This window comes from Perissodus microlepis, chromosome 10 (genome assembly GCF_051167445.1).
Source record: "Perissodus microlepis isolate ML-2025 ecotype Zambia chromosome 10, ASM5116744v1, whole genome shotgun sequence".
In the NCBI taxonomy this organism is placed as follows: Eukaryota; Metazoa; Chordata; class Actinopteri; order Cichliformes; family Cichlidae; genus Perissodus; species Perissodus microlepis.
Genome location: NC_140470.1, coordinates 21080362 through 21107360, shown reverse-complemented (window position 1 = coordinate 21107360; position 26999 = coordinate 21080362). Strand labels below are relative to the sequence as shown.

At 39.3% G+C, this 26999-nt stretch overlaps 1 protein-coding gene across 2 annotated transcripts in view; it reads right to left on the bottom strand.

Moving 5' to 3' along the window:
- Nucleotides 1-26999, bottom strand: part of LOC146379402 (glucocorticoid receptor-like) — a 61645-nt gene that overhangs the window by 7781 nt on the left and 26865 nt on the right. The window contains exons 3-8 of one of the 2 annotated variants that reach the window (XM_084940642.1): nt 16399-16568; nt 14063-14089; nt 9943-10059; nt 5649-5921; nt 3596-3740; nt 1719-1849 (exon numbers count right to left, since the gene is read on the bottom strand). In XM_084940642.1, the coding sequence (XP_084796768.1) occupies nt 1719-1849; nt 3596-3740; nt 5649-5921; nt 9943-10059; nt 14063-14089; nt 16399-16568 (863 nt within the window). The remainder of the gene's footprint in view (nt 1-1718; nt 1850-3595; nt 3741-5648; nt 5922-9942; nt 10060-14062; nt 14090-16398; nt 16569-26999) is intronic. The other variant, XM_084940643.1, reaches the window with a different exon arrangement.

Genomic DNA, 26999 nt, shown 5'->3' with positions numbered 1-26999 from the left:
AGTAACACCCGGTCTTTTCTGTGGCATTTTGAATTCATGCGTCCTTCTAAAAAGAAATGGCTCCGTGTTCGATCGCTGAATTTCAGAACTGAAGGAGACCCCTGAAAGAAAACACTTAAGATACACTTTAAACCAAACAATGAAGTTAAAGAAAATGCAAGACAAGTGCTTGAAATGGTTTAGGGTACATAACACCCTGTGAACGTAAAGTGACATAAAGGTCCAGCGAGCACTGACAGACACACATAATAATGCATCTACAGAACAAAACATCTACTGTGCTTTTGTCAGCAGACTGGGTTTAAATTATTGCAGACAGGAATGTTACTGTTCTGCCGTTATGCTTCTGACAGTGTAGACACTTGCGGCATGCTTACCATTTGCTGCTGTCAGCAGTGATTTTAAACAGGATCTTTAAACTGCAGTATTAAAACATACAACCACCGGCCACTTCATTACGTACACAAGTTGATCTGCTTGTAATGCAAATATCTAACCAGCCAATCATATAGCAGCAACCCAATGTATTTACATATGTAGATGACCTGCTGAAGGTTCAAACTGAGCATCAGAATTGGGGAGAAAAAAGGTGATGCAAGTGCACACGGGCTGATCTGAATATTTCAGAAACCGGTGATCTGCTAGGATGTTTCTGTTATAGGGTTTACAGAGAGTGATCGAAAAAAGGAGAAAATATTTAGTGAGTGACAGTTCCCTTGGCAAAAATTCCTCGCTGATGCCACAGGTCAGAGGAGAATGGCCAGATTGCGCCGATAGGAAGACAAAAGTAACTCAGTTAGCCCTCATTACAGGCAAAGTGTGCAGATGAGCATCTCTGAATGGACAACACATCAAACCTTGGAAGCAGATGAGCTACAGCAGTAGAAGACTACACAAAGTGCCACTTCTGTTGGCTAAGAAAAGGATACTGAGGCTGCAATTTGCATGGGCAATAGAAGATTGGAAAAGTACTGCCTGGTCTGATGAGCCTCGATTTCTGATGTGATATTTCAAAATTTAGTGTAAACAACAAGTCAGCATGGATACACCCTATCTTGTATCAGTGGTAGAAGTTAGAGGATATTTTCTTGGCCCAATTGGCAACTTAGTACCAACTGATCATTATTTAAACACCACAGCATACCTGAGTATTGTTGCTGACCATGCCAATCCCTTAATGACCATATTATGATCAATCCTGATAGCTACCTCCAGCAGGACAACATGCCATGTCACAAATATCAGATTATCTCAAATGGGTTTCTTGAATTTGACAGTGAGTTCACTGTACTCAAATAGCCTTAACAGTCATCAATCTCAAGCCAAAAGAGCACCTTTGGGATGCGGTGGAACAGGAGGTTTGCCTCATGGATGTGCAGCTGACAAATCTAAAGCAACTGCGTGATGCTATCATGCCAATATGGACCAAAACCTCTGAGGAATGTTTCCAGCACCCTGTTGAATCTTTGCCACAAAGGCGATGCATTACTGATAAGTAATGAAATCTGTGGCCTTTAGTAGCAGCAATCAAAATCCTCTGCGCATTTATCAAGAGGAACATGACCAGAACAGCCCTACCGTGACAAATTGCAAGGAAATGGAAAAAAGCTACAGCTGTATAACACAGTAGATACAATAAAAAGTGATTTTTCCAGTCCAGCAGAGAGATTTTTGAAAAACACTGCTGTCATTTTTCTAAATGAATTGTGTTCCATTACCTGTACTGAGCAGTAACAGCACCTTCATGCACAGGTACTCTTCATAGGACACCTGCAGTCTGACAAACTCATTACAGATCTTCAGCATCTGCTCGCACTGGTCAGTCATGAAGGGCAGCTTCATGCGATCTCTGTGAGAAGAGAGGAAATGTAGAGCAGGTGAAGACAAGAAACAGAAGAAAACGGAATAAAAAGAGACACACAGGTTAGAGTTGGAGCTGTTTTTAACTCATGCTGTTATTCAATTCCCAATAAATAGCCCTGGCAGGGATGTGCTACATCCTTGCAGGAGAAATACAGACTCTAAAATCAGTCATGATGGATTTTCACACCTCACTTCCACTAACACACAGCCCACATTACTTTCTTCTTAGAAAATCAATACAGCACATTCTCCTGATACATAGCCTTGGGCTGAGCACTGTCTACTCTTTCTGACCAACTGCAGTGCCATCGGCAATGACTCCTTCACATTTCATATCTATTTTTTACTCCTCTCTGGAGTTTTTGGACGCGACTCTTCACAGCTCAGGGCTTTCTTTCTAACCATTTCCAATAAAAAGGTTGAGCTGTTTGCAAGATGTCGATGTTTTTAGCACTGTTTACAAATGTAGAACAACTGGATGGGTCTTTCAGAAATCCCAGCAGGTATTTAAATAGCTTAATAGTTCAGTTCTATTTACCTGAATTTGCTTTCTACTGTAAGAAAGAAAACCCCAACAATCATATGATCCCCTATGAGCAAGCAATAGTGGGAGGGAAGAGCTCCCTATTAACAGGAAGAGACCAGACTCAGGGAGGGGTAGTCACTTGCTGTTATAAATAAATGGCAAATGGCAAAAAAAAATGAGGCTATGTAATCAACATACTGCAGACTAACCTGAGCCCTGCCTCTGTGGCATAGAAAATTATTTACAGTATAGTTCATAATGCAGTTGTTCCTGTATTTTTTTGAATTACTTGAGTAGTGTAACTCTTGAAGTGTTTATAGACTATTATTACAGATATTTGATTCCTTATACTTTATTTTTTTCTAGCCTCCCTAGTCATTGTCTCTTGTATATGATTTCCTATTTAGTTACTTCCTGTTTTATTTTATTAGTCCCCATGTGCTTTGATATTAGTTTTATTTCCTTTTATGTCTCCGTTTATCCGTTTATGTCTTAATTAGTTTCAGCCGTGTCTTGTTACCCTGGCGTTTCCACTCTTCCTGATTAACTCCTGTGTATATTAAAAACCTCAGTTTGTATTTGTTCCTTGTTGAGTCATATTTTTTTCCTGGGTGTGCTATCTGCAGGATTAATGGTTTTAAATATTTACTATTATTTTTATTTTTCCCCCTTTTTCGGCATTGCCTTAATCAAGGTTTTTTGTGTTTATGAAGTCTGCCTCAGAAAAAGTGCATTTGGACCAGGAACTTGCGAACCGTGGCAATAATAGCTGATGTACTGGCCTAGCTTATTTATTCATGGGGCCTTTTTGTTGCTTCTGAAAATTAGGTGAGAAGGTCAGTCCTGGGCTCATGTCTGCTTCTTAAGAAGATTAACATAGAAACTGGATGAAGTGTTAAGCAGCCTACACAGCTTGACGATCAGCAAAAACTAGCAAACACCCTTTCCCACGTCCCTCATAATAAAACACAGAACTGGAGTTTAGATTTCAGCAAAAACTATAACCATATTCTCATTGTTAGACAGCAAATTCTTATTTACATGTGACTTTATCCCTCAGCCTTAATCTGACCTGATTTCTATACTGAGTCACAGATAAATGGTTAACTTTGTAAGTCAAATGATGAAGTGAGACTAACACCGTAAAATGAGCAAATGGAAAAACAAAACTGCTCAAATATTAGAACAGCTGTGATTGTTACCCACTTGTTGATGACAAGATCAGGGGCGAAACAAAGCATGCTGCCATTACACTGCTCGTATGACCTCCAGCCAAGACTGAAAGACATGAGAAAGAGCCAGGAGCACTGCAGCAGAGTCATCTGGTCATCAAGGTGCAGATTGCGGAAGCCTAGGGACGTAAAAAGACTGTTAGAACAACTAAAACCAGATAAACAGAAGTTCATAAAACAACCACAATAACAATTTCAAAGATGCAACATCAAAAAGAGACACCAAATACTGTCTGTGATTTTTTTCTCTCTCTAGGACTGACGGTCTTCAAAACAAAGCAAGCTATGAGGTTATTACAAATGTGCTTATATGTAAGCACATATGATTGCATATGTTTCAGGTGATAGTCATTAGTTGTGCATACATTTAAAACAGCAGTGCAGAATATTTTCATGTTTTCATTTCAGAGAATACAGACATTAAAGACAAGCGGAAGTAATTGCTCAACTCTTTTATTAAAACTACCACACAAGAGCTAAGAAATACTAGAAATGGACCATACCGTTAACTGGATATTTAAATTGAGTTGCTGTTCAGTTGTTTCTGCTCTCAAAACAATAAAAGTTGAACTGCACATTAAGTCCTTTCATTTTCTGTTTCCTTGAAATATGGCTCAGCTATGTGAGACCCCTCCTCCTCCTTTTAGTGCTTCTCCTCTCGATTGACTTGCCAGTTCTGGACATCACATACATAAGATTTAAAACCAGATTTTCTCTTCATTTTTCCCCTTGTCATATAAAAAGAAATTACAAAAACATAAGCCAATGTTATGGTTTTCTGGCAGATTTCTCAGGAGCAGAAATACTGATTAGCAGGTCATGTGCTTTCTTTTCTCATGAGTTGAAACTAGCACGAGTGGTTGGAGTTTCAAATTCATTTTGTTTCCATTTTTGTTTTGGTGGAATGGAAACAGCGTAGGAATAAAACCCGGCAATTATCGTATTTTCTTGACATTTAAACCATGAATTTAAGTTATACTGACAACAATAAAATTTAAGTATATCCATGTATGTGCTGAATCCTATGTTTTGGTGTAGTGTCTTGCTCCACTTAGAGCAACAGAGTCCCCAAACATGGCAAAGAAAGTTTTTCCAATTCTCATTTTCCATGCATTTCAACATTCACAAATAAATAGTACAAAGATACATTCTATATGTGTGGATCTGAGATTATATCATGGACTGGTAGTTTTCTGTCAAATCTATAGTTACAAGCTCATTCCCCTTGTTAATATACAAATTATTGTGTATAAGCTGCATTTTAGCAGTGGCATATTTCCCTTTGGTATCAAGGGGTGCACACGTGTGTTCAGTACCACTGCAATGCACAAACTACATGTGCTGCTCTTGAGCTCTCGTGACAAGCTTCAAAAACAATGCAGTGATCCCCAAAATGTAAGAGTTAATGAGTTATTAACATCGGTCATGACCTTATACCTTGGAAGTGCTAGGCTTCTAAAAACTTTGGCCATGAGATACAATTACTCCTCCATTCAGCCATTAAAAAGGTGACATGACATTAGTAACTAAACAACTGTTAAAAAAAAAAAAAAAAGGAACGAGGAAAGAGGAATCAAAAAAAAAAAAAAAATCAAAAATTTACCTTTTGTGCAGTCTGAAGTGAGATGCATCAAACACTTCCTTCTTGGTCACCCTACCATTAAGATGACACCCAGCTGGCTACTGAACTGAGCCACAACTGCACTTTCGCTCGTTATCTGCTTTTTATGACAACACTCAGACAAATAAAGGCTGTGGTCTTAACCAGAAGAGCACTACTGAAGTATGTACGACTGAAACACTCGCAAACTACTCACCAGGTAGTAGCGAAACTGAGAAGTGCAATACAAACCATGTTAAAAGAAATAGACAAGTGAAAGTGGATGTAGTTGTTTTTCATCATCGACTTGAGACCCATTAGTTCAATTTTCTAGATGGATTTACCACCAGTGATGGAGTCTGTTTGAGCAAGTCTGTGCATATAAACGAAACCAAAGGGAATCCATGGTAAAGAGCTTTTCTGTTACCTGGCAGTGACTTGGCCCACTTGACTGCAGAGACAACCTGCTGTCCCCCTAGCCTGTTGAGAGTAGACATGAGCCGTGATGAAGTATCCGGCAGTGTGCTGTCATAGCCCGAGTAGATGATCTCTGGTTCTATGGCCTTCAGTATGGACAGCATGGTCGGCACGAGTTGGGGCATGCTCCTGGGTACGACTGGAACAGGCATGCTACTAATGGTGGGCTCTGATGCCCCAGCCCGGTGCACTTTCATCTTGATCAGCTTTTTGTTTTTCCTTGCTGTGAGGTGAGACATAGCAATAAAAGAGAGGTACAGAAAAAAAATCAGAAGATGCTTCAATAAAATAAATTGTTCACAAGCATTGTGTTTTCTACAAATGTTTTGTGCAAGGTGCAATCAAAAAATTCAGCAATTCTATGTATAAAAAGCATAAACTCTACCTCATTTTACCTCATTTCAGGCTGACTGGCTAATTTTGACCTTTCAAGTTCCATCTCCTTTCTAGGCACTGCTATTGTTTTTAGATCGCTTTCTGAAAATCCTTCACTGTGCAGCTCAAAGATCAGTTATGACTCCAAGAACAAATGGGTTTTTTTCTTGGAAGAGTGTGCAGTGTCCAAGACTGAACATCAGTTCAAGAGCCAAAAATATTGAGCTCAAATGGTCTCTGCTGTGGTACATGCCCTTTGTGTGCTCAGCTGCAATATGAATAGGTAGTATTTTTGCCACATAAACACAATTTTTGCCACACCTGCAGTTCTTCTGCAGATGTCAGATTGGACTCTCTGGAAGCTTGTCCTCACAACTAAAAAATAATGCAAGATAAAGGCTCGTGATTTTGACGAATTGGAGACCCAATGGGTATTGCAGACATACTTCTAGGAACAACAGCATCTCTGGAAGAGATCCAGACATGCACAAGGAGCAAACCCTGGACGGAAGGGTTGCTTCTCCATGGGCTGGGCAATGGAACTAAAATGAAAACTAAAATGAAAACATATACAGTCAGTGAAACTAGAACTATAAAAACAATTGAAATAAACTGATCTGACCAAATTATCTGGCTCTAGAAACACAGAGAATACAAAACAGTTACTTTGTGACATAAAGACAGGCTATTATGTCCTGAAGTGAATAATCAACTCAAAATTAGCTTTCACTGTTTTACTGCACAGTGTAATTAACCTAGAAAAATCAACATTGTAATGCATCCATGTACTGTATAAACACTTCTATATTCCCAGTTAACGCTAATAAGTTATTTAAGTTACACGCTTGTTTCACCCCACCTTACAACATGGATGAAGAAATTTCACTTTGAGTTTTAACAAACCAGTTAAAGATCAGGAAAGTGCCACATGCTGGTCTCTGCCCAGCAAATAGTTACAAAATCACAAAAAGAATTCCATTTATGAGGATATATGACTTAACAGTGGATTTTTCTTGTTGCTTTTTTTGTTTTGCAGCTTCTCTCCATCAGTGTGACATCAGTGAAACAACAGAAATGGCAAATTGCTGTGTTTTTTGCCCACAACTGTACATTATCTAAGTCTCATTTGAACATTTTCTGCTACTAAATGTACAAAACGTCAGACTTTGAGAGGTTACCATGAAAAAACATGTTTTTCCTACTCTACCTTTTTTAATTTCCTCTCTTGGTGTTTCTATGGCAACTAAGAGCCTTTCTGCTGGGAGTCTGTCTGCAGATGCGCTGACTTCCATCAAATCCCTCTCTCTGTCTTTGTTCCTCTCACTCTCTGTGTGTGAACCTACCTTCACCCTGTGACCAAAACTGCACTTTTAACATGTAATCTCACTCAACGCTGATTCATACAAACTAGTAACAGCAATTTCATTCCCCTTAGGGAGCATCAAGCGGAAACAGCACAACAAGCAGGTTCTTGGTTATAAAGCTGTTGTTTTGTTTACAACCTGTTGCTTCCCATGTCCATCTTCCTCAACCTTGTCACAACCTAACTTTGCACTATGTCCTAAACATCAATTAGATCAAGTAGAAAAATGTGAAAGATCATCAGGTAATAGAAGTTTTGGAGGCTTGGACTTAGTAGTGAATTAAGCAGTGATCAGTGTGAACCATATAGAACCATAAAGGCCATCAGGCCATATTTAATGTATGTTTGTTTTTTTCCTTTGTTCTTCCTTTATTTTTATACTAAACTACTAATCTCATCTGTAATCTAAAATGTTCTTTACATAGTCAGTAATCTGTCATTTAGCTCAATTTTAAAGCTAAAATAAAAGAATGATAGTTTACCTATTTTGGGGGGAAATTTCTGTGTCATTGGATTTATAACAAATTTAAAGTGAAATAAACTACTGTGCAAAAGTTTCACGCCACTCCAATTTATTTATATCTTGCTAAAAAATGGGAAATAAGTGCAGCAATTTATTGAAATGTGTGCAAACCTAACTGGAAAACCTGGATTTAAGGCAAAAATAGAGCGAATATATGGTTTAACCACCTTTACTTTTCACCACAGCTTTCTTGTAATTAAAGTACTCAAAGTTATTTGGATGCTGACTGCTTTTTTTCCCTTTCTACCAGGATGATCACACACTGGTTCAATAATGTTGAGGTCTGGTCTCTTTAGACCAATCCATGAGTGTTTCAGTTTGTGTTTTTCATTTTTTATACGCTTTTATTGTACTGGCAGTGTGCTTGGGATCGTTGCTGCACTAAAATCATTTAGGTGTTGCTAATGAGATGCTTTCCAAATGGTATTGCATGGCTAATCAAAATCTGACGCTACTTCTCTGTGTTTACAATTCAATCAATTTTGACAACACTGGCTGAAATGCAGCCCCAAACCACGACAGATCCTCCACTACATTTTACAGATGGCTGTATATGCTCACTGTTGGACCTCTCGTCTGACCTCCTCCATGCATACTGATGATAATTTGAACCAGAATTTAATTCAAATTAGTATTATTCAGTCGATAAGACGTATTGAAATATTGGGGGTGGCTGTAGCTCAGGTGGTAGAGCAGGTCAGCCACTAATCAGAAGGTCGGTGGTTCGATCCCAGGCTGCCTCCTGGCTGCATGCCAAATATCCTTGGGCAAGATACTAACCCCATGTTTGCCTACTGGTGGTGGTCAGAGAGCCCGGTGGCGCCTGTGTCCGGCAGCCTCGCCTCTGTCAGTGCGAGGTGCAGCTGTGGCTACAATGTAGCTTGCTATCGCCAGTGTGTGAATGTGTGTGTGAATGGGTGAATGACTGAATGTAGTGTAAAGCGCTTTGGGGTCCTATGGACTAGAAAAGCGCTATACAAATGCAGGCCATTTACCATATTGTCAAAGATTTTCTGTCCAGTTCTTGTGTAATTTGGCCTCAGTTAACCTCAGTTTTTTTTCTATGATTTCCATTCCTTATGAATGATTTCATGGCAACCACTCTTTCACTGAGACCACACTGCTAGAATGCACCTTTCTTATCTATTGTTACAGCTCTGTATCACTGGCTTCCTTTTACTAAGTAATGTGATTGTTTGTTTTTGCAATCAGAGTTATATGTGCAAGCTCCTTATCCTGATTGGTGTTTCCACTTGGCTCATATTCACTAGATCATCTGGGATTTGGACCAGAGACCTCTTGCGAGAATTATACTGCCTAGACCAGCGTTTCTTTAAATGAACCACTGCAAGTAGAACATGGACATCCAAGGAGAAAGTGTGACACTAAGTGAAATTAATACTTGAAGGGAAAATTAGGTTACTGGTACAATTAATTTCATTAAATAAACCAATTTGGATCAGTTTTTATTAATGATTGATTACAAATTGTGTGGGACATGAACTTTTTTCAGCTTCTAAAGTTGGGGCTTCCCGAAAAACTTTAAGAACCACTGCCCTAAACTAAAGCTGCTCGCACTGAATCACAGCTGCCCTGAATGACAAATTGGTGCACTTTGAAGCAGCTGCAGGGATTACTGCTGCAGTTTGGCTGTGGCGCTGGTCTAGTCATGGTGGAAGCCAAGATGAAAGAAGAGCAGTCAATATTATAGGCTGAACATAAGCCAAGTGGAAGCACCAATCAGCAACAAGCCCTTGCACATACAGATGAGAGTCCAAGAACAGAGTAATTCACACTTTAAGAGAAGAACTGCAACATCCACCTTTGTGTGAATGATCCAATCAAAGCCCTGCTGGAAATATAACCAGCACAGGTACTTTACTTTACTTCACAATATTGCACATAAGACAAGATAAAGATGCCCAGTTTTTCATTAAAGCATTGAACAGCTGGACTCATTTAAAGATGGGTCTGATCATTTACCTTCCAAGTTCATTCCAGCTTGAAGACATTTTCTGAAGCGGCAGGCTGGACAGTTCTTCCTGCGGATCTTATCAATGATGCAGTCATTTCTCCCTGCACACAGGTAGTTGTGCTGGCCTGTAAATAGAAGAAGGAGAAGAAGGAGGGGGGAAAGAAGACATTAGCTAGCAAAGAATGTTTGAGAAGGATTAGCACGAGCAATATCTATGACCACACTAATCACCTGTTGATTCTACAGTAAGCCTAACAGGCTTGTGGGATCCCTTTGGTGTTAACAGCTTCACTTCCACAACTATGCACTTAGACTAGACGGCAAAATCCACGCCATTGGTCTTTGAGAGTAACGCACAGTCCATATTATTAACATTCCTATTATGGAGCATGCACCAGATTCTAAAACAGGTCCACATTTGATTATAGAGCATGGATACTTTTGATTTCTTAATAATCCTTTGTTACACAAGAAGGAACAGTTGATTTGTGACCACAATGAGGAAGTCATGTGAAGTCAATCACCACCTAAACTACTTTTAAACTACTTTTTTTTTTTTTTGGGGGGGGGTAGTTCTTGGTGGCACTGAAACTTCTTACTTGTTTAATGTTTGTAAATTCATTGAAGACATATTAAATGCTTTCATATTGTGGCAGTATGTCTTACGACAGAGCAGCTTTGAACCTTATTCTCTGCACTTTTCTATAAAGCACATTTTGGCCTGGTTGTCAGCAATTCTCTTAGCTTTGTTATCTTTGGTTAAAATACTTTAATTACAATATCTTGTATTTTTTCAAATAAAAGATAATATTTCAATCCGGATACGCATGAGTCTCAGAGATGATGCCATGTCAAAGCACTAAGTTACTTTGTTTCTTGCGCGTTCTTTTTGCTGATTAAAATTTGCCCCAAAATGATCCTCATTGCAAGTGTACAGCAGAAGGACAAACATGCCTGAGGATGAATTTGGCATTTCGTACATTACCATTGCCTCTTGAACACTTTCAAGATCACAATCTGCAGCATTTTGTCAATATAATTGTCAGGTCTGTATTTTTTAGCTGTGAAAGGCCTCACTAAATCATTGGGCTGTTGCTCAATATTTTATGGGCTATGCTTGAAGATCTATTTTATGTCTCAGTTATGTAGTCTTGATGCAACAGCGTTTTTGTTCCAGTGCATATAACACTTATACGACAGGACCTGAAATCATCACATTAACCACTTTCCTTCTAGCAACAGATATGCTTTTTATTTTTGTGATGACTATTCAGTAGATGACCTATGCTGTGGAATTGGTCATAGTTTAAAGTTTCACTGTGACACTTCTTTGAAATCAAAATGGGATGATTAACTGGAAGTGTCTTTGATTTTCCCCATATGAGTAACTAACCCAACCAAGAATTTCATATGAAGTGTTGGTGGTGTTTACTCTGAAAAACAGACCATGGGCAGTTATTTAGAAAAGTTGCAACTAATTGACATCTGCCAGAGCAAAGGATTCACAATTTTTTCACCACTTCCTTCAGTTACCATCACTGTCAATTGAAAGTCAGCACATTTCTATATTTCATTTCCACTGGCTTTACATAGAAGTCTGCTTTTCTCACAGTTGAAATTGTGTATCTTTGTCCTCAATAAGACTGCTTAAACATAGGACACACTATAAAATGCACAAATCACAAATTAGAAGAGTTAAAAAAATATATATCAGGAATGCAGGCTACTTTTTCGACTTTGTGTTTACTCACTGGATTTGTGCTGCAAAGCACCAAGCGTCAGACTATAGTCTGCTCCAGCTCTGCAACACAAAAACATCCCTCCTCTTTCATTTGTGGTGTTCTTGTGAAAAATTGTTTGATAAGTTCATCCTATCTTATCAAACGAATATGTCCGTTCTGTGCGATTGAATTTCTACATTGTAGCTTACTATGGTGGGGAACGGTGAAAAGCCTACTTATTAGTCACTCGTGTTATAATAGCATTACTCATCATGGTGTAATGGCTGTTCTACACATTATAACGAGTGGCAAAAGCAGAGGATTCAATAAATAGTCTTTTCATGTTACTGAAACTCATTATATTAGATGATACAACAAACTCTCCAGAAACCATTCATTTATTTTTTTATAGACCTGCTGAAAACCTTCTGCATGATTGCAGAAAAACTCATTGACTGTATACAAAGTCACCAGCGTCAGTATTCCCCCTAGGGTGGAGGATGAACACTGATCTCCTAATCTACCCTGATCTTTAAAATGTAATGCTTTTGATGCTTTTTGACCTAAAGGGCATTTAATTATACTGCTGGAGACATGTAATAAAATGGAAGAGCAATATTGCACAGTGTGTGACAACTTAAATTTCGTGGGCACTTAAAAAGGAAAGGAACACTATATAAATATGAAAAGAAGCACCATATAAAAAGAATCACATTATTCAATTGACAACATAAAAAATAGTACGTGCCTTTGTATACAGCAAAGCTTATCCAGTGCTGTTTTCTTGCATATTTGACACGTTTCAGGTCGTAAAACAAATTTGAATATTAGATAAAGACAAGCAAAGTAAGTATAAAGTAAGTAAGTATAAAATGGTGCTTTTAAATGATGATCTAAGCCTCCCTGTCCCTTTGTGAATAACTAATTGCCCCCTAAACTTAATAACTGGTTGTGCCACCGTTGGCATCAAGAGCTCTAATCAAGTGTTTAACTGTCATTGAGCCTTTTACATTACTGTGGAGGAATTTTGGCCCACTCTTCTTTGTGGAATTGTTTTAATTCAGCCACACTGGAGGGTTTTCAAGCATGAATGACCTGTTTTAAGGTAATGCCAAATCATCTCAATCTGATTGAAGTCCAGAGCCTTAACTAGGCTTAATGAAGCTCTGCTAACTCTGATATTCCCTCTCTATTTACAAGTAACTTCTTTACAACAGTAGCATCCTGCTGGTCCACCAGTGGGCAGCTCATACTGTGAAGAATGAGCAGCAGGAAGGGTTTGGTTTGCATTAACAAGGAATGAACATGGCTGAAAATGATCGGTAAACAGTAAAATATGTTCACAGATATGGTTGTACAAACAGGGATGCATACAGAAGCTACAGTGATCCAGGCAGAAGCTGAAAAAGAACCGAAGCTTAAACAGAGTCATTTTTCCCTGCCTGCCAGCACATACACAGAGAAAATTAGCACAAAAAGCAGGGATCAGCGCTGCTATATTGCATATTACAGGTGGCGAAACTAATCCAGATGTCCACATAGAAATCATGATAAACGCGCTACGAAACCCAGTAATAATCATAATATTCCACAATAAAAATTGGTGGTGTGATGACAAGATTGGAGCTGCATGTTGCAGCCGTCGCTGATATCACAGAGAGTCATTGCAAACAACGGCGTAAACAGCCATCTGTAGTGTCAAAAGTGCCAACTGAATCCCACTGGTATTCTCCCTCCCTTATCCTGTCCTAATCTGCTAACAAGGGTCTGGCACGACCCATCAGCAGTGGTTGGTGAAGCCTGTAGCTGAGTTTGTACCCAATACTGGCATACAGGGTTAGTGGTTGGCACTGTGAAGTCAGAGTCAGGAGGTCCTGAGCTTAAACGTGACCAGTGGAAGGGAATCCACTTTTTGATTCTGTAAAGGTAAACCACCAAATGTTTAGTATTTCATAATTCGCTTCATAATTAACATAAGGAAAAATGTAACTACAGAGGTGGCAGAGGTTTCATTTCTCATGTCAGATCTCAGGAAGTAATGTGGGTTAAGTGCTGAAAAAACAGACCTAACTGGAGACAGCATGTGATTGTGTTTAGATCTATCATCGTAGAGGAAGATAAGATGAGGAGCATTCCAGACAGAAAATGAAGAGTGCAAAAATCATTCACAGGCAATTTATGCTGATTTAAATGACCAAATCAGTACATTTGCATGCATTAACAGATAGCTGGCAGAACAGGCTATGCATGTTTCTAGGCAGATTGATCAGTGCTGAAAAAGTACAGGGGACATGGGCAAATCATGAATGCTAAAATTTCCATCATCGTCATCATCATCAAAATAATAATCATTATTATTACTATCATTATTATTATTATTATTATTATTAAAAGTGTATTTATTTACCATCTGTGTTTTGTCGTGCTCTCCATCCTTCCCCATAGAGACAATGACCAGAGAAGGAAGAGGGGGAGAGAAAAACAAAAATGACAGGTATGACTTTCTCATTATTACTGTAGGCAGTGAAATTGCACTTCATATCGAATGCTTGGCAGTTACACCAGCACTGCATAACAAATATCGACATGCTGGATAACCGTTAATCATAATCTTAGTATACCATAGAAGTAAATATCGTAGATATCAGGATATAATTCAGGGCATACCAAAGGTTCTTGTTTACAGTTTCAGTCTATCTGTATCAGTTTGTCTGATACTTTTTTTCTTTTCTATGTTGGAGACTGCGAAATGTTTCTATAATAAATTCCATTAAAAACCGGCCCAGTTAATCCTTAACTGCTGCAGAAGTCAAATAATCCATCTACACCGTGTCCCCAAATATTCAGAGTAATGATTTCCCTAAAGCAAGTCTGATCGCGAGGTATTCTTTCACCAGCAACGCATAGAAATGAAAGAAAAGGACAGGGCTATGTTAACTGATACCTGAAATTAAGTGAGTCATTTCTGTGCATCTTCAGTAAGTTTGGCCAATGATAAATTGAAGTTGATGTCTTAGGGTTAGGGTTAGTCGCTAATAATGACTTAAAATACACCTCAGATAACCCTATCTAAGCAACCTGTAACAAATCTGCAGAGACAGCTTGCAGAAAGAAAGGGAATGGAAAGAGAGAAGAAGAGAAGCTCAGGGAGGAATGCATGACAGTAAAAGCATTTAATGCAAAATACAGTTTATCAAATGCATTCTTGCCCTTCCCTCCAAAGCATTCTGACACACAAACCATTTAGAGATAAATATGCACATTGAAGTACATATGTAGCTAACCTTTTCTTACTTGTTTGCGCACATATTAAATAGGTCTATGTAACCACTGTGATTCAACAAAAATATAATCAAATCAAATCAAATACCTTGCCTGTGACAAGAACCAAGTACCCCATTAGAAGATACGCTCACTGGACATTTCATTACGTACACCTGCTCAACTGCTTGTTAACACAGATATGTACACAGCCAGTTCCATGGCAGCAACTGGCTGGTCTGAGTATCCTGAGCTGAGATTTTCCCACAGAACCATCTCTGGGGGCTACAGAAAATGGTCCAATAAAGAGAAAATATCTAATGAGTGGCAAGTCTCAAGAATGCCCTGGCATTCTCTGGGTATTTTTTGCCAGAGGTCAGAGGAATGGCCACCCTGCTTTGAGCTGCTAGGAAACCAACAATAACTTGTTCCAATCAAGATATGGTGAAGAGTATCTCCGAACGCACAGCATGTCAAACTCTGATGCAGATGAACTACAGCAGCAGAAGAACCCACAAGGTCCCACTCCTGCCAGCTAAGAATGGGAAACTAAAGCTACACATTCACATGGACTCAACAAAATTGGACAACTGAAAACATTGAAAACAACAGGGTCAGAATTTAGTGTAAACAACATGAAAGCATGGATCCCTTCTGCCTTGTATAAAAGCGGTCAGGCTGGTGGTGGTGTTGCAACAGTGTGGGGGATACTTTCTTGGCACATTTTTGGTCCCTTCACACCAACTGAGCATTGCTTAAACGCCTCAGCCTCACAAGGCTTGAATAATCCCAAGCACATTGGCCTGTGGTGGAACTGGAGAGTCATGTCAGCCAACAAATCTGCAGCGACTGTGTGATGCTAACAGGTCATGTACTGAAATCTCTGAGGAATGTTTCCAGCACCTTTCTGAATCGATGCCGTGAACAATTAGGGCAAAAGGGGGTCTAAACCAGTATGGTAAGGTGTACCTAATAAATTGGCTAGAGAGCGTGGCCACTTTATTGGAAAGCTGGAAAAGAAAATGGAAAGATGATATTTCTGGATTACGGCCTTTCCTCTGCACGCTTTTGGTTTGTTGGTAATCAAAACCAGTTGTAAGCAGTCCCTGCTTTGGGGCATAACAAACAGGAAGGGGAATAAAAGATGTGGAGAAATACAACTAATGTGTTAAACCCACAAACAATTGAAGACATAAGATCTCACCATGCACTCTACTATTCAACTGTGACCCTGAACTTGGAGAAATCATTAAATTTTCTTCTTAAGGACAGAGCAGAGATGTGCAGAAGCATCAAGAGCTGTAGTGTAATGGGAGAAAACTTGTAATAAATGCTAACAATTTAGTGCATATGTATATAAGCATATGTAATTTAAACATCCATAGTACCATCATTCAAAGTAAAACTGAATTTCCAGCATTAATGAGGAGTGTGCCGTGTCTGAGTGATTGAGGCAGTGGGTGCAGATTGCGGGAGACCAACCTTCAACGGCTCTCTTGAAGAAAACCTTGCAGCTGCCACATGTTACAACCCCGTAATGGCATCCAGAGGCCTCATCTGAGCACACCAAACAGATCTTATGAGTCTGCCCGCTGGTCTTGGATTGGGCAGGTACCACAGAGCTGCTGATCTCTCCTTCTCTGGGTGATGAACTGTAATATGTAGAGAGAGGAAAGAGGGGGAAAACATACGTCAAGAATGCTGATTTGCAGCATGGAAATGTCATGTGTGGGGTGACTCATTCACACCACCTTTGAATGAGCCCAAATTTAGTCATGCAATTTTCTGAAAACGGATCCCAAATATACATATTATTACAGAGACACAACAAAGAACTGACTCAAATCTTAGGGTGATAAAAAAAAATGCATCCCTCATCGGAATTCAAACCCTCATAGTGTTTGCAGTGTTTTCCCCAGGTTGACACAACCCAGTGATGAGCCAGATGTCTTTTCAGTAATGAATGCTTAAAGTGAAAAACAAATCAACTCTAAGCCAAATCCAATGAAGCCTATCACTAACAGCTTCTCTGTGCGGTATCTAGGCTCTAAATCTCAGTCCAATCTTCTAAGTGTGTTACGATACAAAGTAAAGAATTTTATACTTCTTGAAAAGTGTAATCACACACAGTCATACACGTTGTTATTTCCAACTGAGAGATTTACACACATGAAGTGCACTGTGAGACTTAACTAGTCACTAAGACCAACCTGACAGCTGCACTGCAAGTCAAGTGGCAGGATGCAAACCAAGAATACATTACGTATGCTGTGTTCGACTGACACTGCCGTGTAATCCATCACAGGAATTTGACCGCATTAAAGGACTTAAATCTTTCCCCTGTTGTTTGTTTTGGTAGCACACTAGTTGGAATGTATATGGGGATTATGTAATAGGATTAGCTTGCTAAGCCTGACAATGACTTTGCGTTTAGGTCTACAGATATCTTGGCTCCAGTGCTGATACAACATCACTTCTCAACTAAGGCTTCAAGTGTTTTGCTGTCCATTTTCTCCACATGTTCAATCAGAACTGGAAAGTACAGTGGATTACATTAACTGGAACTCTGAATCCACCTCACAGATCAGCAGCACTGCTATCTAAAAAAGCATGACCCAAATTCACAGGGCCTGGTTTCTGATGGTCACTGGAAAGACGACACTTGCTTATGTAAATTGGACCGCAACCAAGGGGAGTAGCGTTGATGGATCGTGGAAGACACCTTAAGCTAAGATGTCTATTCATATCTATGGTGAGCTAGTCAAGATGACTCCAACGCAGCCAAGTTCGAATGGTATCTGGATTCGGAATGCCGTCCCAGCTCAACTTCTGATCCCCATCTGAGCAAAGTATGCAATCACAAAACACAGAATACTTTTTCACAAGTACTGTTCCATTGCACCACAAAAATAAATACACCTCTGTTAAATATGCATACCTCAATTTCAGACCTAGTTTTCTGCATCACTATAACCTCAGAGGCTAAGTATGGTTCATCAAACCCACAAATTGAAACTATTAGGAGTTTCAGCTAGAAGTACAGTAATCTGCTTCAATAGTCTAATCAAATTTGGTACCTATAGGTTACATGCAGACAATGTATATACAAAACAGTCCTTTTCCCCTTATTGTTCAGTTGATCCTGTACATAGTCCATATATTAGGACACACCACTGATCCTGATGCAAGATGGGATTACTTATAAGGATTTTTATAATAACTGAATGACTGCTAATTTTAATTACATGATACGTCAGTTAAAAGGCTATTGTCATTACATAGCCAAAATATCGATATGCTAGTGTGTGTGCTACATTCGGATGCTTCCTTGTCACAAGGGATCTGGCAGAGTTTTACACAAATATACTGATGGGCGATTATTATATACAGTCATGTTTTCAAAGGGCTCGATGCGGTCCTTTCACAGGACTTTTTAAATGAGTTGTTTTAACAATGAGGATCATACCAAAAACAAACATCTATGCTATTTGTTCATCATCAACCTGGCAAACAACTGCACTTGTGGTGTCACAGCTTTTCAAATCTGAAGTCATTAGGTAAATCATTTCCAGCATGAGCAACTGAGCCATAATCGTAAGGAAACAAACACAGAATACCTCATTATGACAGGTATTGCATAATATTGTAGATGAAGTCTATAAAATTTGCTTTTGCAAATGTGGAATTTCCCCAACACGCCCATTTGGGATGCTACAATACAAATTCAAGCACACCTTAAAAGAGTTAAAAGCCCAAGCATTTCAGTGGACATAAACCCCTTTATTTCTTTTTTTTCTGAGACGTTTGAATATGAGTGTGAATGGTTTGTCTGTCTCTCTGTGTTAGCCCTGAAGCAGACTAGCAACCTGTCCAGGGTGTACCCTGCCTCTCATCCTATGGTCGTTGCTTCTAAGGATAAACGGAAGAGTATAGACTGATGGAAATCAAATCAACTTTCAATGTGTTTAAACTTTATTTGCCACACTGGATCTCTGTGAATGTTGGCAAATGCTCCTGCTATGTGCTCATCTTTCTGGTGCTCTCATTACTCGTCTACTTAAAGGAGCAACTGACGAAACTGTGGACACTTATTATGGGGCAGAGCTTGATCTGTAAATATCTGGACTTCTAGGAGACCACAAAAAAGTGGCCAGTGAAGTGGGAGACCACCTGTGACCAATCATCCGATTTGAACAAATGTAAACACAGAAGTTTAGAAAGACTGACAAATGCAGGCATCTCATCCTCTGCAGCTGAAGTGGAGGCAATGTGTCTGTTTAGATTTTCAGCCATCTAGCTCACAATTGTAGTTGATCTTATTAAAACTGAAGAAGTGTCTTGCACTGGCAAATAATACAGCTAGCTTTCATGTTCCCTGTTTGTCATGAAAATGTGACAAAATATCAACTGCTTGGGAAGAAGAGGGCAGTAGACATATGGACACATTTTGTATTTGATATCACTGAAAAGAAGATGCTTTGAAAACCGTATGGAGCAACCCTCATGACCAACTTTTACACTTTTTATTTTGGGTCAACTGAATAAATCTCATATTGAGTCTACTATAATGTTATAATATTTAATCAACTTAAGCTAGATTAAAAATAAAAGAATTTAGATGCCAAAATTATGGCTAAGACTAAAACAAAATTTCCTGTCAAAATTAACACAACTGTAATGTAGAGTAGCTATATATTTTTTTAAAAAAATTATCTTATCACTTCTTTTATTCTCATTTTTAATGTTTAAAAGTTCAGTAAACAACAACAACAAAATGTCACATGCTACAAATTTCTGTTCTGGTCTGTTACGGCATGACTCAACTGCTGGTAATGTAAAATGACCACAGGGTGGTGTTTGGATTAAAGATTTATAACCCCCCACCCCTACTTGCGAGCCATTTCATATGCTCCTCCCACTGCTGAGACATCATGTGTGGCTCTGAGCCATGTAGCACAGAGTCAAGCCTCATTAGGAATGCATACTGGGCTAGAGCACAGCAGACGTGCACACAGTCGATCGTTCTCTGATGCACACACTCACACGGGCAACAGGGTTTGTATGTACTGACAAACAAGCCAACTCTGCACAGTGATTAAGACACAAAGTGCCAAATGTACACATGCAGAAAAGAGAAGTGTATTAACCCACCTACACACCTACGTACGCATTAACCAATACTTTCCAGTGGAGGGGTTTGAGCAAAAGGCACGAATAAACAAAAAGCAGGTTGCAGTTCATGGCCCTTTGCTGCTCTTTCATCACCCACACTGCCTTTGGAGAGTGTGTGTGTGTGTGTGTGTGTGTGTGTGTGTGTGTGTGTGTGTGTGTGTGTGTATTTGTGATTTACTGCACGCACTTTGCTGTATCAGTCTAGAACCTGGTCTTAAAAGGCAAATGAAGGAAAGTAAAGGCTGGGCCATGATGACAGTGATTTCCCACACCCTTTTACTTCTACCTACAAACATCGCTTTCGCCGCGTGGGTTTGTGTTTGAACACATGCTAAGAAAGAGTGTGTCTAAAAATAGCATATGGTGTTCATTGTAAACTACATTCCATTAAAATGGATCCTGATTTATAACTAATCGCAGTAACGTGTTGTTTAATGGACACCAGTAAAAATTATATTATGTGATATAGCAGTAGAAGACATAGAGCAGCATGGACAACAGTCTTAAATAAATAAATTGCCCGTAGCAACCATGGAGAGACTGCGTGAACTGAGCTGACCTGATCTGTCACTGGGGAATCATATAGCAGTAACTACAGTGGGAACTGATATACAGTAAGCCTAGTTTTTCCATTCAGATCAAAGCTTTTTTAGGCTAATGTGTGGGAGCAGAAAGTATGAGGTGCCCATGGGAGGGATGTAGAAAATAAGAACATTCACAGTGTTGGATCCTGACGCATACCGAAAGTGACTGTAGCTGCTCCATTCGATAAAACGTCAACATTTTTATGTGGAATTTTTAACTGACAAGCAAAAAATAAAAAGCTGTTTGGACACTGATTTATGATTTTAACTGAGAATTTGCAGGTTTATTTTAGATATATTTGATTGTAAACATGTAATTTTTATGAATGATATTTGCAAAACAAAACAAAACAACAAATGCTGCAAATAATTCTTGACACGGAGCACAGTTTCAAATTTGAAATCTGTTGTGTAACAAAAGCCCTGGGTTTTGAAAAGAAAGGAAGTCTGACAGTTTCACATAAGATGGCACAGGAAAAGTAGCCTGCATCCCTGCTCTAGCAAATATTAGTCAGTGTAGTAAAATATAAAAACAATAAGTCTGTTCTCCATTTTTTAAGCCATTGTGTAATTTTACCGTTTTACTGTACTCTTCCTTTGTTGCCTCTTGCTACTCTCACTTCCTCACTCTCTTCACATCCGTCTCTCACTAACTCTCTCTTCCTTTCTCACTGCTCACCCCCCTGACTCCACCTCATTTTCCAAGTTATATAATATTCGCATTACGGCCGCTGGGGCAGACGCCCTCCAACCCCACCCCAGCCCGGCCTCTCAGCCAATCCAGATTCACTACTTGCAGGGAGTATGGAGGAGGTCAGGCGAGTCATGGGATTATCCAACTCACCTACCCGGGAACGGGAATACATGGCGTACGTGTGTGTGTGTTTTCAGTTTGTGTTGCTAATAGGAACCTGTGTGGGTTTGTTGATCTGGTCTTCAAATTACTTAAGCAGAGCCTTTGGTTGCCAGAGAGGAGCGGGGTTATAAAGCTACCCTTGTTTCAAAAATTGTCATGTGATTGTGTCATGGCTCCCTCTTTTCGTCTCCCTTCTTCCTCTTGCTAAACAACACTCACCCACCAACTCTGCCATCCTCGCATGTGAATGTCTAAATCTCCTACGCACGGCTGTCATTTCAATCATCATTTCATAGCATCAGTCACTTCTTCCCCAACCTAAAACTTGAACATTTGTTCGCGACTATCCTCACAAAGTATTTTCAAAGTATCTTCGAAGCAAACATCAAACAGATGTGAGACTCAATAGAAAAAAATGAAAGCATGACGGTTTCTTCAAATGTTGCATTTATACTTCCCTGAAAAAGTCTTTGTGCCATGCAGTCTGTGACGGGAGCCTGTAAGGAGGAAAGTGTACGGCACTCAAATCTGTTGCTGGCATCCCTTCTCACCTTCATGCAAGGAGTGCTGAACTATAGTCCCCTCAATTTGATAATACTAGAGAATGCGTAAATATCAAGCGTAAATTATGTCTCAACTACTATCACATGAACATAACTTCAAAAAAATCCTACTCAAAAAATTGTCCACCAGCTCTTTTTGAGGATGGTTTTAAAATGAAGTTCAAAAAGATAGCACACAAGTGAAAGCACAAATAAGTACCTCAGCCTAACAGTTTGACTTCCTCTCACACGTAGCAACAGTTTGTGCCATGCCATTGCTACTGCGTCTTCTCCTTCTCCTTCCCTCAATGCTGCTATTCTCAAATATACACCAGACACAGATGCCCACAAAGAATCATTAGCAAAGTGGACACAAAGACATCTCATTAGCACTCATTTCCACTGTGGCAGGCAGTGAACTGGGGAATTTTTAGAACTAAATGAGTTACTTCAATCTGTTCTGTCGCCTCTTTTTATCAGGAATTAGTGGAATTTATTCCTTCAACTTGCACTGTGTTGTCAGAGTTGCTCAGTAGTGAAGTAAACACAATGCAAAGCGCTGCACAGCAATCATCTTAATGTTATGATTAAGCATAACATTATGTTAGGAAGTAGTTCTTTTACAAGAACAAGAATTACAAGAGAAGATAATTAAAGCAGTGAATGACCTGATTCAGAGCTGCTGCAAAATAGTTTAGCTTTAAAGGTTTTTCTCTCTCAGTAGCTTCGTGTTTTGGATTTTCTAAGGCTTTGGGGATTTATGATATGCTGTTGTGTTGTGAAAACAAATAACTAGACTATCTAAATCTGTTTATAGGGAATATTCAACATTATACCTGCACTTTATTAGGAAGACCTGTCCAGCTGCCCTGATGCCTGTTCAGCCAATCACATGGCAGCAATCTATTGCATTCATGCATGTAGTAACGGTCAGGATGACCTAAAGTTCAAAACAAGTTTCGCAATGAGGATTAAAGGTGATTTCAGTGGCATGGTTGTTGATGCCAGATGGGCTAGTCTGAGTATTTAAGAAACTGCCGAATCTGCTGGGATTTTCCCACACAGCTATCTCTAGAGTTTACTGAGAATGGTCCATCAAAGATAAAATATTCAGTGGGCGGCAGTTTATTGGGGCAAAAATGTCCTGTTGATGCCAGAGGAGAATAGACAGACTGACTTGAGCTGATAGGAATGCAATAGTTATTTAAATAACCACTTTTTGCAACCAAGGTGTGCAGAAGAGCATCTCTGAAAACTTCATCAAATTTTGTAGCAGATGGGCTAGAGCAGCAGAAAGCCACAGAAGTACCATTCCAGTCAGGTAAGAACAAGGAACTGAGTCTACAATTCACAGAGGCTTAACAAAATTGAACAACAATTATTAGAAAAATGTTGCCTGGCCTGATGAGTCTCAGTTTCTGCTGCCACATTTTGTTTTCTTCAATTGCGAGGTCAGAAATTGGCTTAAAAATATGAAAGCATGGCTCCTTCCTGCCTTGTATTACTAGCTGAGACTGCTGCTAGTGGTGTAATGGTATGGGGGGACATTTTCTTGGCACACTTTGGGTCCCTTAGTACCAACTGAGCATTGTTTACACCACCACACCGCAGCCTGACCACGTGTGTCCCTTTACGACCACAGTGTACCCATCTTACAATGGCTACAGGATAATGCACCATGTCACAAATCTCAAATAATCTTAAACTGGTTTCTTGATGACAATGAGTTCACTGCACTCAAAAGACCTTCATAGTCACTAGATCCCAATCTAGCAGTGCACCTTTGGGATGTGGTAGAACAGGAAATTCACATCATGAATGTGCACGTGACAAGTCTGCAGCAACTGTGTGATACTATCATGTCAATGTGGGTCTTTCCAGCACTTTGTTGAAGCAATGCCACGAAGAATTAAAGCAGTTCTGAGCATGAACGAGGAACCCACTAACAATGTGTAACTAATATAATGACATGTGAGTGTGAGTGTATAATGACATTAGCAGCTTACACGCTTTAATATTTTAGAGAAAAAAGATATAAACAACAACCAAAAATAAAAAAACAAAAACAAAGAAGAGATGGGGTGGGTAGGGTAGAGTAGGACAGTTGGTTGGGGAAGGGCTAATACTTGTTTATTTAACAACTTGTTTATTTGGGCGACCGTGGCGCTGGGGGTTGGGAAGCACATTTGTAACTGGAAGGTCACCGGTTTGATCCCCGGGCTCTCTGTCCTGGTCGTTGTGTCCTTGGGCAAGACACTTTACCCTACCGCCTACTGGTGTTGGCCAGAGGGGCCGATGGCGCGATATGGCAGCCTCGCTCCTGTCAGTCTGCCCCAGGGCTGTGGCTACAACTGTAGCTTGCACACCAGTGTGTGAATGTGAGAGTGAATGAATAATGGAATTGTAAAGCGCTTTGGGTGCCTTCAAAAGCGCTATATAAATCCAATCCATTATTATTAACATATTTAGCTTAGTTGAGTTGATTTTGAGACACTGTAGGCCAGTATTCCATTTGTAATGTGAACTCTTATAAGAGCATTTCTTTCCTTGTTTCTGCTAATCCCCCATCGCAGCAATTAATCCCTGCTATTCTTTTCACCATTTCTCTTGTACTTTATCATTTACAGTAATGATGTCGTGCATGTCATTACTAAGATCCAGACAGACAGACGGCAGAGAGCGTGCAGCATCACCAAAACTACCCCGCAGGAGTCTCGTCTCTGTGCCCCACTTCAGTTACACAGTCAGCAAAGACAAGCGCATGTGTGTAGGCAGACGAAGCCAGGAAGGAACAAATCAAAGCTACAGTAAGAGTCAAACTGCAAAGTGTGTTAACAGTAAGGCCCTTCTCCACTTTGATGTACAAGATAATTTGCAGAACAGAGGAGAGCAGTTAACCAAGAGACAAAACTTCTACTGTTTCTCTCTGAGAAGGGCATGGTTTAGGCTAGATGAGGTCACGTGCTAAATCCCTGGAGAGAAGTTATGCTGTATTGGAATGTGGAGCTTTACAGGAAATTGGGCCACATGGTGTCGACCACAGGGAGCAAAATGAAGGGCATTGGCACAATCTTGCAAGTTTATTCCAGTGTGAGATACAGATGATCTACTTTTTCAGACCAGTAGCATGTTACATTTTTATAAGTATATACAGTGTATAATAAAATACAGTGTGTCATTTGAATACAACAGGCAGCTTTTAATAGATGATTTTTTAAATACAACAAAGCCCAGGAGCAGCTAAACAATTACATTTAAAAAGGAAAAGTTAATCATTTGCAATTTAACATATATAACTGTGAAAGAATGGAATATTTCAAGTACAACCACTCACGTGTCACCTTTTTTCCTGCAACCCTGTTCTACTTTAGTACATTTCAAAATATTATACACTTCTTTACAAAACAGTCTAAATTGATTCTGCAAAACAACACAAAAAGAACTTGTCATCACTGATTAAAAATCACAAATAGTCAGTTTGTTGCTAATTTGTTATTTAAAGGAGACAAAATGTCAAAATTTAAATAAAACAGATTTTCTAGTCGTCACATCTAAAATCGTCTCACTTTTACCGATACCACAAAGCCAAACACTGTGCTCTAAAATCTCACAGTGGAACAAATGCTCAACATTTTTTTCCCATCACATCTTTGACCAAAAGCTGATTAATAAAATAAAGAAGATGACAGGATAATTCTAACACCAGTGCAATAAATCCTGTGTGCTGCGCAGCCTTATCACAATACAAGCGTGTGTGTGTGTGTGTGTGTGTGTGTGTGTGTGTGTGTGTGTGTGTGTGTGTGTGTGTGTGTGTGTGCAGAGAACCTCCAATTGCTCCCTGCAGATTCGATTTACCGCTGACACATTGTGTGTCTTAAATCAGATAGATGGCCAAGGCCTCAGGGTGCACAGCATTTCCCCTTGTCCTCTTATGTAATTAGCCTTCATTTAGGACTTTAATGCTTCGGCCTCAGAAGAAAGTCTCCTCTCTCCTTTCATGCACTTTTTCCTCTTTCTCTCTCACAACAGCATTTTGACAGGAAAGACACTTTTCCTCTCAGCAACTCATGACTAATTACCATAAATGTCATCATTACCACTATTTTTAACATTATGTCAGAAATATTATACTGCTGACTAAAAAGTACTGAAAGGGAGACAGAAAGTATTTCCTTATCATGCTGCTTTTCATTTTATAACATATGCAATGTTAAGCAAGAAGCAGTTACCTAACAGAATATTTATGCCAAGTAAATATTTATCATGGCATAAACATGTAAAGGACTGTGCAGAGACGTGAACTTCCGACTGTTTAAGAGAACTGGAAAAAATGATAATGCTGGGATAAGAAGCCCAAACACGTGTTTTCTCAGAATATAACATTGCTTTTTTATTATGAAGAAAGAATCAGTGAAGTAAGCAGGAGATTAAAACATATTCCAAGACGACAACGCCAGGATTCATCAGACTCACACTGAGAAAGAGTGGTTCAGGGAGCATGAGACATCATTTTCTTTCTGTCTTTGTTTTCCCAATATGTTATTAAAAAAAACACAATGCTAAACAGAGACAAAGAACTGGAAAGAAACAAGAAAGGAAACAAAAGAAAAAGAAAAAAATACAGATTCGTAAATTTCATATTTCATTAAGGTTAGTATGTGTGTGTGTTGCATGTCGAAGAACTTGCAATTTTGTGGCTACGTGAGGCTTTATTCAATAAAATAATAATAAAAGAAGAAAAGATAAAGGCAAACATAAATGAATGAATGGAAAAGATGCCTCTGCAGTGTAGTAGTTCACACATTTGCTTGTCAAGTAAAAGATTGCTGATTTGGTTTCAGCCAGAGAAACAAAACCCCTGGCATCTGGTGTAGAAATCTCCCAGATCATCTATGCAGAGCTATCTGCTGCAGTGACCCCTTGTTACAA